This window comes from Spermophilus citellus, assembly GCF_964194105.1.
Source record: "Spermophilus citellus genome assembly, chromosome: 5".
Classification (NCBI taxonomy): Eukaryota; Metazoa; Chordata; class Mammalia; order Rodentia; family Sciuridae; genus Spermophilus; species Spermophilus citellus.
In genome coordinates this window covers 51,200,374-51,212,353 of record NC_138186.1, presented here as the reverse complement: position 1 = coordinate 51,212,353, position 11,980 = coordinate 51,200,374, and the positions used below count along the sequence as shown (strand labels likewise).

At 39.1% G+C, this 11,980-nt stretch overlaps 1 protein-coding gene and 1 long non-coding RNA gene across 6 annotated transcripts in view; both read left to right on the top strand.

Moving 5' to 3' along the window:
- The window catches only part of LOC308650070, a 637,596-nt gene that overhangs the window by 417,743 nt on the left and 207,873 nt on the right, over positions 1–11,980 (top strand). The window lies entirely within an intron of this gene.
- ILRUN (inflammation and lipid regulator with UBA-like and NBR1-like domains) overlaps positions 130–11,980 on the top strand; it is a 93,229-nt gene continuing 81,378 nt past the window's right edge. The window contains exon 1 of one of the 5 annotated variants that reach the window (XM_081294314.1): positions 130–539. In XM_081294314.1, coding sequence (XP_081150440.1) covers positions 382–539 — 158 coding nt within the window. In that variant the 5' untranslated portion in view covers positions 130–381. The remainder of the gene's footprint in view (positions 540–11,980) is intronic. The other 4 variants (XM_081294313.1, XM_081294312.1, XM_081294316.1 and 1 more) reach the window with 4 other exon arrangements.

Below are 11,980 nucleotides of genomic sequence, written 5' to 3'. Positions count from 1 at the left end.
CTCCGCCGCGGTGAGGTCACGCGGGAGACGTCACGGGGTTGTGACGCCACTGAGGGGTGGTCCTTCAGGAAAGGAAGGGGCGGGGCCTAAGGGGCGGCGCGTGCGCAGTGGGCGCGGCGCGGGAGGAGGCGGAGGCGGCGGAGAAGCGAGAGGCGGTAGCGGCGGAGGTGGCGGCGTTGGGGGGGGTGGGAGGGGGGGGAGCCGGAGTGTGAGTGGCTGAGTGAGTTTACCCCTATGAGGCGGTGAGAGGCCCGGGGCCTACCTCAGAGGAGCGGGGTCGCGGCGCCGGCTAGCAACGGGCCCCCTCCCGGTTCCCTGGCCTGGCGGCGCGGCGGCGGCTCGGTAGTGAGGAGGCGGGGAAGCGGGTGTCCGGCCCCCGCCATGGAGGGCATGGACGTGGATCTGGACCCGGAGCTGATGCAGAAGTTCAGCTGTTTGGGCACCACCGACAAGGACGTGCTCATCTCCGAGTTCCAGCGGCTGCTTGGCTTCCAGCTCAACCCGGCCGGCTGCGCCTTCTTCCTGGACATGACCAACTGGTGAGCCGGCCCCGCCGCGCCATCGCTGGCAGCGGCCTCGGGGCCCCGAGGGAAGGGAAGGGACACTCGAGCCTGGCGGCAGGGCGGGCCGGGCGAGCAGTGAGGTGGACCTCTTTTTCCGGGCGGGGAGGACGAGTCGGGGAGCCCCGGGGGGCATGGGGTGAAATTAGGGGGTGAGCGGAGCTAAAGGAGAGTTAGGGGCCACGGAGGCTGCGGGGAGGCCGAGGAGATGGCTCGGGGTGGGTTGTTAACTAGGTTCTTTGGAGAATTAGGGCCCGAGGAAGGTGGAAGAGGGAAAAAGGTTTGGCCATAGACGCATAAGTGGGTAGCCCTGGGAGGGAAGGCTTGTGGTGCTGGCTGAGAGTAAAAAGCACAGAAAATCTGGAAAGTGGGATAAAAGACTGTAGTTGAAGTTAGGGGCTGAGGCCGAGAATTAGGGGGGAAGCTCTAGGGAGGCTTGTTAAATATTGTGGACGAACCTGGGAGACGGAAGAGAGTTGGGAGTTAGGAGTTGAGAACAGATAATTGTATGTGGGTCTGTCTCTATCCGAGGAGAGATAAGGGAAAAAATATTTTGGGGAAATAAATGATTTTGGTGGGAGAGATGACTTTCCGAAGAGTTGTGCCAGGGAAGAGTGGGATCTGGTAGTGAATCTACAAATAGAGGAGCCCGGAGTGTTAAACCTGGGACGGCATCTGGGCAGAACCTTAGGAAAAGTGGGAGACCTGGGAGAAGGAACTTTCTGAAGGAACTGGAGCCCTGCGCAAAGGGAATTTTGAGAAAGGCCTCCAGAATACGGAGAGTGGAGAAGAGCTTATTTGAAAGAAAGCAGGGTTGATAGACCTTTGAGAAAATGGAGAAGTTTAGGTAGGCTGGGAACCAGGTATTTTTGGCTTGTAGTAAGGTTGTAGAAGACTGAATTGGGGCAGAAGACTATCTCAGTAAAGGAGTATTTCTTGGCTTTGGAAGCAGCACTTGCTATTTTTGATAAGCAAAACTTCCCCCCTGTTCTGTGAGTAGGGGTTGTTGAGTTCACTCAGGGTGAGGGAGGGAGTGGACACAATTAGACTTCCTTTGAGAGGCTTTCAGGTGAAGCAACTAATCTTTCTTTGGGCCAAAAGCAATGGGGTGAGTGCCCTTTGCTCTGTGTGGGGCATTCAGTCTCCTGACATGTGGAATCTTGTTTCTCTTGGCATCACTTGCACAACCAAACTCCCCTTTATTTTCACTTCCAACGAATGCCTCAGTCAGTGCCAGAAAAGAGGGCTGAGCGGTGGTTTTTATCCCACTCCTCACCTACTCTGGATGATGCTCATTTGTAAATGGGATTCTTTCTAGCTGTGGCCAAACCAAAGGTGATGTGTAAATTTTTATTTTCTTGCAGCATCTTCAGTGGGTTCTGTTATTTTATCATTATTTAAAGTCAGCCATAGCAAGAGTGGGACTGAGTTTCTTGATGTTTAGAAAACTCTTTGAGGCTTCCAATGAATTCAGGAGATAGGCTTTAGAATTAAATAAATAAGTATTTGTCATCTCTATTTGTGTCTTTTATGCCCAGATGATCTCAGATAGGGAATGTAGTTTACTATAGATTTCTGACATCCAACCTGTAATGTTTAAGTAGAGATTGTTAGGGTTATTGAACACACTGAGAAGAGCTATTACTCTGGTGAAATTTAGAAGTAAAATCATACTTTCTTCCTTGTTACACTAGTTTAGTATAGAAAACTTGGCATACTGTAGCTGCCTGTTGGGTAGGGGAGGATTGATTTATCTCCCCACCCCCTGGTGAATTGAACCATCTAAATGCTGCCCTAATAAGTTTTTAGTTCTTTAAAGTCAGTGTTTGTTAGTACAATTATTATAGCTACAAAACTAGTGTAATGAATTTTATGTGCTTGAGGTGTGTATATTTAATATATGATTGTTTTTAGGTGTTGTGAAAAGTGAGGAGATAGATAAGGCGTGGTATGGAAAAGAAAATAAAAACAGTTGGGCTGTAAAAATTCTGTTTGAGTCTTTAAATAAAAAAAGATTAAGCTCAAAGACTTGAAGTCGTATGTATATTGATGACATTTATCTCTGTGTAAACACAAAGATACCTTTCTGAAGCAAGGTGTGAGCCATTAAAAAATGTTTTCTTAGTGTTATTTTTTGGCATTGCTGGGTATCCAACCCAGGGCCTTAAGCATTCTAGGCAAGTAGTCTAACACTGAGGTAAATCCTCTCATTCTGTGTTCCGATTTGAAAGCAGTTGGAAGTCAGTGGCCTTTTAGGAATCTAGGCAATGAAGAGATAATTCAACTTTGAGTCACATTACCTTAGTTTTTGGCTGTAGAAAGAATGTTCTTTATGAAATTAGGAAGGCTGTCTTTGTTTTCTTTCTTAGGAGAGCTTGTTAGCTCCATAATCCAGTATTATACTTAAAAATTTTTTTTTTGAATATTTAGTTTTTAGAAGTAGTTGGACACAATACCGTTATTTTGTTTATTTATTTTTATGTGGTGCTGAGGATCGAACCCAAGGCCTCACATGTGCTAGACGAGTGCTCTACAGCTGAGCCACAATCCCAGCCCCAGTATTATACTTTTATTCCTGTGTTGACTTTTGTAAATTCATCTTGACAGATTTGTTTAAACAAACACCCATTATAATTAATAAAATCTAGTGAAATACAGATATGTATGCATACTTGATCAAAATATGTGTATGTGCTACTGAAGTAAATATCTGGAGTCTAGAATTGTGTTGCTTGAATGCGTCATTTAATGTCTAACAACTGTCCAGATAGCCCTAATACAGGTTGGGAAGAATCACTCAGCTTGCTGTGCTGTAGTGGTTACCTGTTGAATTGGTGATGATTAACTTCCCTGTGACTTTATAAATGCTGGCTTTTGGGTTATAATAAATAATTATTCACTTGTCTGATCACTGTTAAAGATCATTTTTTAAATTACTTTTTATTTTTATTTATTTTTTTTAGTTGTAGATGGACACAATACCTTTGCTTGTTTATTTATTTATTTTTATGTGGTGCTGAGGATTGAAACCAGTGCCTCACTTGTATCAGGCAAACATGCTACCACTGAGTTACAACCCCAGTCCAAGATCATTGTTTTAAAATGAACAGGAGTCTTCCAAAATGGAGCTCAGATTTAAAAGATTATGCTCTTTTTTCTCCAAGAGTAAAAATTATTTTTTTGTCATTTTTGAAAAAATTGAATGCTTTGGATCTGAAAATTATCTGCCCTGTTAACACAAAAATTATTGGCTAAGGTTGACAAAGTCGTGTAGGTATTTCTGTTTGTTTAATTTAGAACCAAGTATTCTTTTCATTTGTAGTGTTTATATTTTGAGGCCAGTGATATTGCTGGAAATTGGTGGAACTGTTTCATAACAGAGATGGTCAATTTTCAGTTCCCGAGGGAGTAGATGTGTGGGGTAGACTAACCGTGATATATAAAAGCCAAACTGAAATGACTTGTAGATTAGTATAACTTTTTTTTAACATATATTTTTTAGTTGTTGATAGACCTTTATTTATTTATATGTGGTGCTGAGAATCGAACCCAGTGCCTCACACATGCCAGGCAAGTGCACTACCCCTGAGCCCCAACTGCAGCCCTTAGTGTAACTTTTTATAGGTAAAATTTCTTGCAGACACTGTGGGCTTGGGTTAAAGAACCCGGAATTCTAAAACTGGAAGCCGGCTTTATAGAGACTCTCTATAGTTTATTCAAATTTTTTAAAAATATTTTTTTAGATGTTGATGAAACTCTATTTTATTCATTTATTTATATCCGGTGCTGAGAATTGAACCCAGGGCCTCACACATGTTAGGCAAGCGCTCTATCACTGAGCCACAACCCCAGCCCCTTGAATTTTTTAAAAGTATTTTATAGTTGTAGATGGACACAATACCTTTGTATATTTTTTAATGTGGTGCTGAGAATCAAACCCAGTGCCTCACATGTGCTAGGCAAGCACTCTGCCACTGAGCCACAACCCCTACCCCAATTTATTAGAATTTTTCCTACAAGTTGCATCTAACCCTTTCAAGGTAGTTATCCTATTGTATTACTAAGGGTATAGATCTGTGTCATATCTTATTATAGAATTTAATTACTTTTCTAGTTAGAATTATGTCAGAACTAAATCTCCTTTGTTGCAGTTTTTTTTTCATTTGCCTATGTCCTTCTTGGATATGGAAAATATCAATAAACACCTTCCTTAAAGCTTTTAATTCACATCATTAAAAGTTTTCAACTACTTAAAATTTAAATATGTTCAGTTTAGGTGCTGGAGTTGTGGTTCAGTGGTATAGTGCTTGCCTAGCACTGGGTTCCATCCTTAGCACTACATATAAATAAAGTATCGTGTCCATCTCCAGCTAAAAGTATTTTTAAAAAAATGTTCAATTTAATGGATTCATGTTCTTTAATGTAGTCAAATCGGCGTGTGTGTATGTGTGTGTGTGTGTGTGTGTGTGTGTGTGTGTGTATGTGTGTTTTCAGGGGAAATCAGGATTTGGAGGCAAATTTCAAATGATTTTAAAAATTTGTAAAATATACATAACAAAATTTTACCATTACAGGCAATTTTAAATTGCAGTTCCATGTCACATAAAATTTTAAACTCACTTCTGGCCCTCAAAGGCATTTGTCTCTATTGTGTATGTTTTCAAATTAAGTCAGTCCTTCTTATTGTAGGGGCAAATGATAGTTCTAGATTTTTAGAGGATATTAGTGTAGGAGTTAATATTGAACTTCTTTCTTTTTTAAAATATTTTGTTTTAGTTGTAGTTGGATACAATACCTTTTTTTACTTATTTTTAATTTATATATAACAGTGGAATGTATTACAATTCTTATTACATACAGAGAGCACAATTTTTCATATCTCTGGTTGTATACATAGTATATTCACACCAATTCATGTCTTCATACATGTACTTTGGATAATAATAACCATCACATACCTTTATTTCTATATGGTGCTGAGGATCAAACCCAGTGCCTCATGCATGGTAGGGGAGCACTCTGCCACTGAGCCACACACAATCCCAGCCCCCTGAACTTCTTTCTTTCTTTCCTTTTTATTTATTTATTTATTTTTTTTGAGAGAGAGAGAGAGAGGGAGAATTTTTTTTAGTTTTCGGCAGACACAACATCTTTGTTTGTATGTTGTGGTACGGATCGAACCTGGGCTGCACGCATGCCAGGCGAGCGTGCTACCGCTTGAGTCGCATCCCCAGCCCCCCGAACTTATTTCTAAATATAACTGTTGTAGCTGTAGATAAATTAATAACATGTAGGCAATTTCTCTCTTTCTCCTGTTCTTTAAGCTAGTACTGTGCAGTTGGGTGTTGCAAATACTAGGTTGCCTCCAGGTATCCTCAAGGAGCCTTGCATGTTTTCGAACATTACACTATGTACCATGGATGGAACATGTTTTCTAGAAAAATAACGTGGGGAAAACATTTTTGTAAAATAATGTCCTGCGGATACACTCAACATTATCAAAAGCACCCTGCTAGATAAAGCTATAACCGCAAAGTGATGCAATAAACCAGACCGTAAAGGTGAAATTCACTAGTACCTCAGGTGTGGTCTCACGGTGCCTCAGGCAGTTCTGTTCTTTGCCGTTGGGGGGATAGGGAGTACCAGAGATTGGACCCTAGGGTACTTTACCACTGAGCTATATTCCCAGCCCTTTTTGTTTTTTATTTTTATTTTATTTTTTATTTAACTGAGTTGTTTAGGGCTTCACTAAATTGAGTTGCTCAGACTTGCCTTGGACTTGTGATCCTCTGGCCTCAGCCTTCTGAGACACTGGGATTACAGGTGTGTGCCACCATACCCAGTTTAATGAATTTCTGTTCTTTGGTTAATCTAAGGAAAAGTCCCCTTGTAATGGAAATAAAACTTGATACAATATTAATCTCCTTTAAAAATGTGTGGGACTAGGGGTACATTCATTGGTACAGTGCATGCTTGGCATGATGAATGCCTGAGTTAAATCTCTAGTGCCCCTGAGGCCCTAAAAAAGTATTCTACATAGTAGTTTTAGGAAGAGAGTATGGAAAGGTTGCATCACAAAGATAGAGTGTTAATCCTCTGTTAAGTTTTTAAAATTGAGAGTTACTGCTTTTGGATATTCTTGTTTTCTACTTCTTTAACTGGTACATACAATTTGAGACTTGATTTAATATGAGATAGTTTTATGCCAGGTCAGTGGTGCATGCCTGTAATTCCCGTGACTCGAGAGGCTGAGACAGGAGGATCCTAAATTTGAGACCAACCTTAGCAACTTAGCCAGGCCCTCAGCAACTTAGTGAGATCCTGTCTCAAAATAATAAAAAGGGCTGGGGATGTAGTTCAGTGGTTAAGTGCCCCTGGGTTCGATCCCCAGTAGCAAAAAGAAAAAAAAAAAAAGAAAAAAAAGAAAAGTTTATAAATAGAGCAGAGTCCTTTTAGCTGTTTTTGGTTTTTTTGCAGTGCTGGGGATTAAATATAAGGGCACTCCACTGGATTACATTCCCAGCCCTTTTTATTTTATTAATAATCATAATATTTTTTGGTACTGGGGATCGAACCCAGGGGTGCTTTAGCACTGAGCTATGTCCCCACTCCTTTTTATTTTTTATTTTGAAATGGGGTCTTGCTAACTTTCTGAGACTGGCATCTAACTTGCCATCCTCCTGCCTCAGCCTCCCTTTTCATTTTGAGACAAGGTCTTGCTAAGTTGCCCAGGCTGGCCTTGAATTTGCAGTCCTCCAGTTTCAACTTCCCAAGCTGATTACAGGTGTTCATCACTGGGACTGGCTTATTTTAGTTTTAAAGGAACACAATGACAAGTATATCACTGTCCTGTAGAAAGTCTTTTTTAACAGTGCTGTTACTGAAGTATTTGCCTTTCCAAGCATAAGTCAGGATTAATCATCATTTTAGCCAGGACAGGCAGATGGGGCTTCTTTACCACCTCCCATCTTCTTATTCCCACCCCAAATTCATCTAATACATTACAGCACAAACTTGACAACCAGCCAGTATTTAAACAAATATGTTTTGTATGGATCACTAGCAGATAGTGTTATAGGAAACCTACATACCCGAAACTGTCAGAGAAAAGTTTCAGGATAATGAGAAAACATTTCATATGTTAATTTTCAGTTAACTGAGTAAAATTTCATAACAGATAGGAGTGGATCGAATCAAATAGGATCAGGATTCACAAAGATTGTGTGCCTGCTATGGACATATTGCTTTCTTAGAAGTTAAATTTTGAAATGGCTGGATTAGAATTGATGGAATTGTAGTTCGATTTCCTGAGTGAAACCAGGAAGGAACAGTTGCTGCTTTGAATATGTATGTACTTGTATTTGAGTACTTGTTTGTAGTTGTTTGGGATGTATACCTTGGAGTGGAATTGCAGGGTCATAAGTTATTCTGTGTTTTTGAGTATCTTCCAAAATGGTTTCCAAAGGTTGTGGATGTAGCTCAGTAGTAGAGTGCTAGTCTAGCAGGTGCAGTGCCCTGCGTTCAATCTTCAGTACCACAAAAAAACCCCCAAAACAAAAGCACAGTAGCTGAATGATTTTTGCATTTCCACAAGCAGTGCAGGAGAGTCTGTCCCAACTTCTCCATAACCTTACCAGTACTTACTTTTATAAAAAATTACAGCTGTTTGAGTGAATGTGAAATGATGCCTCATTATGAGTTTGGTTCTCATTTCCCTAATTACTAATGATATTGAACATCTTTTATGTGCTTTTTGGCCATTTGTGTATTTCTTTGGGAAATATCCAAATTCTTTGCCCATTTTTAAATTGGGTTTGTCTTTTTGTTGTTGAGTTGTGTGGTCTTCATATTCTGGAATACTTACCAGATACGTGATTTGTAAATATTTTCCCCCAGTCTGTATGTTGTCTTTTCACTTCTTTGATACTAGCCTTTGATACACAGATTTTTTTATTGATGAGATCCATGCCATTTTTTTTCATTGCTTGTGTTTTAGGTGTCATATCTTGAGAATTTATTGCTAAACCCAAGATCGTGAAGATTTATCCAGTGTTTTCTTCTAAGTTTTATGGTTTTAATTCCTACATTTAGGTCATCACTCCATTTTGAGTTAATTTTTTTGCTTTGGTGTGAGATGGGCACCAACTTTATTTTATGGAGCTTAATTTTGGTCTTGTTTATACTCTGGAATGTGATTTCTGCAGTATGTTTATCCTTTACTTGTATTAAATATATACTGTATTCTCTTTGGCCTATTACTAAAAGTTGGACCAAAAATGGTGCAGAGTTTTCTGGTGGAGAATAATAAAACTTAGGGATATTTTTTTGGCACCCCCCCAAAATTAAATGTGTTTAAAAGACCGATTTGTCCTTTTCCTCTGCTTGAACCAGCTTTTGTTTCTGACTTTCCCCTGTTCTGTTAATAGCTCCTGTGTTCCAGACATTATATTTGAACTGTTATCTCCAAGGCCTTTTCTTTCCTTGACATCCCAGTATTGTCAGTTTAGTTCATTTGCACCTGGGTTTAGCAGTGCACTTCTTAACTTGTCTCTTCCATTCCTTCAGCCACAAATTTAGTTTGCAGGTTATGTTACCAGTTTAACAGGGTAACATAGGCATAGGCTCCAATTGGTTTTCTGTACCTAACTTTCTTTGTTCCAGTTCATTTTGTGGACATACCACATAAATCTTTCTAAATCACAACTTTGATCTAAGCCTGTCTTTTCTCCGAATCCCTTAACAGTGCCTGTTGCTTACCAGATAGAGATTTTTTTTTTTTTTTTTAGAGAGAGAATTTTTAATATTTATTTTTTAGTTTTTGGCGGATACAACATCTTTGTTTGTATGTGGTGCTGAGGATTGAACCCAGGCTGCATGCGAGCGCGCTACCGCTTGAGCCACATCCCCAGCCCCGTGCCTTTCTTATGAAATTCTGTTCTCTGGAATTGGCCTACTGATGACTCTTCTTAATAGTGATCTCTTCTCTGAATTCCACACTTTTCTTAATTGTTTTTAAAATAATACTTATCATATACACACACCCACTCTCAAGGAAAATGCCCCCCAACAGCCTTTGTCCCTGAGCATCTTAGGCAATGCCTTATACATAGTAGGTGTTGAGTAAACATCCGTAAACAAGTGTAGTACATGAAGGTAGATGGAAGAAAAAGCATAATTTTTATGGAATGATTGAAGTCTAGTGCTGTTGAAAGAAAGCAGAACTATAAATTATAACCCCTTTATAGGCTGTTTATAGAATTTTGTTTTATTTGGTACTGGGATTTGAATTAAAGGGTGCTTAATCACTGATCTGTACCCCCAGCCTTTTTTTAATGTATTTATTTATTTATTTATTTTATTTTATTTTGAGAGAGGGTCTCGCTGAGTTGCTGAGACTGGCCTCTAACTTGTGATCCTCCTGTCTTGGCTTTCCAAGTTGCTGGGTTGTGTACCACCACACTTAGCTATTCACGCACACACACACACTTCTTCTTTTTTTTTTTTTTAAGAATTCTTCTCCTTTTTTAAATATACTTTTTTAGTTGTTAGTTAGTTGTTAGTGGTTCTTTATTTGTTTGTTTATAAGTAATGTTGAGAATTAAACCCAGTGCCTCGTGCATGCCAGGCAAGTGCTCTACCACTGAACCATAAGCCCAACACACACATACTTTTTAAATTAATGTGATAGTGTCCTTTGGTCCTTTCTAGTACATTAAAATTTCTCCTCTGTATTAAGCAAGAGACTACCATCCTGTAATTACATATGATTTTATTAAAACTCGATATTCTTGTGTTAAGAACTAAACTACCAAGTAGTGAGCTCATCTGAATTTATTTATGTAGTATTTATTGTCAGAGAATACAATTTATCAGTTGATCATTTTAGGAACTCCAAATTCAATAAAACTAAAACTCACTGAAGAGGTTTAACTCTTAGTAAATCGTCTGTGCAAATAAAAGAAATGTACTTTTCTTAAATTGGAAGAGTAATTGATTTTATAAGTGATGTCCTAATGATTTGTCAAAATTTATATATGTCTTAGGAAGGGGAGAAATTTATTCCCAAATTCAGAGACTCAGTTCTACTGAATTTTAAAAGACTCACTTTTAAAAATTAATATGTAATTATGCTTACCTCCAGTGTTGTGAGCCTTGGGTCTACAACAAGTTTCTGAGGGTTCTGAGGGTTCATACTTGAATTACTGTGCTTGAAGTCTGTGACTCACAGCCTGTTAAAGTTACAGCCATTATGATTGATTGCTATGCAAAGTGCTTTAAAAGTGCTTTCTGGTCACATTTATTTACTAAAGAAAATTTTATTTTTTACTCCCCACACCCAAGTACTTTGAAAACAGGTTCTTTAGAGAACTGATAGGAGGATGGAGTTTGCATATAACTGACCATAATCACTGCTTTATTTTTTAGAAATTATAATTCATTATTTTGAATTATCCATTGTGACATAAATAATTTATGTTCATTGCAGATGTTAGAAACAACTGATAAGCAAAAAGAAAGCAAAAGCCATACTCACAGGACCCAGATACAAAAAATGTTAACCTTTTAGTGTTATATCCATCTAATACTGCGTTGTGTTTGTGCTTGTGTACCTGTTAACTTTCAGAAGTGGAGTATTTACTATATTCTAGGTATTATTTTAAGTAATTTGTGTTTAATATGTAATTTAATGCCTGCAGTAGTTCTAGGAACTACGATTATCCTCATTTTTCAGAAGAGGTCAAAAGAGGCTCAGAGTATTTAGATAACTTAACCTGGTCACATGGGTGGAAATGGGATTCAAACATAATAAACAGTATGGGACCAGAATCTGCCTATGCTCCTGTATGAGTATCCCAGGGCTGCCATAGCATGTAACAAACAGGGTGGCTTGAAACAACAGAAATATGTTGGTTCTCTTACACTTTTGGAGACAAAATGTTCCAAATTAAGGTTTTAACAGGGCTATGTTCCCTTTGAAATTTTTTTTTTTTTTTTTTTTTTTAGTATATGGACATAATATATAATACCTTTATGTACGTATTTTTATGTGGCCTTGAGCATGCAAAAAAAGCATGCACTCTACCAACTGACCTATATCCCCAGCCTTGAAATTCTTTATTATTTATTTTTCCTTTTGATGTTCTAGCGAAGGATTCTTCCTTTATTTGTCTTTGTTTTCTGTGGCTCATACCAATCTTTGGCCTTCCTTGGCTTATAGCTGCATCATTTGGGCCTCTGTCTCAGTGTTCACTTGGCCTTCTTCGTGGTCTCCCAAATCTCCTCCTCATGAGGACGCCATTCAAATTTGGGGCCTACTCTAATCTAGTGTGACCTTATCTTAACTAATTACATCTGCAAAGACCCTATTACCAAATAAGGCAACATTCCAAGGTTCTGAGGTGGGGGTGAGAGTCTTGGAG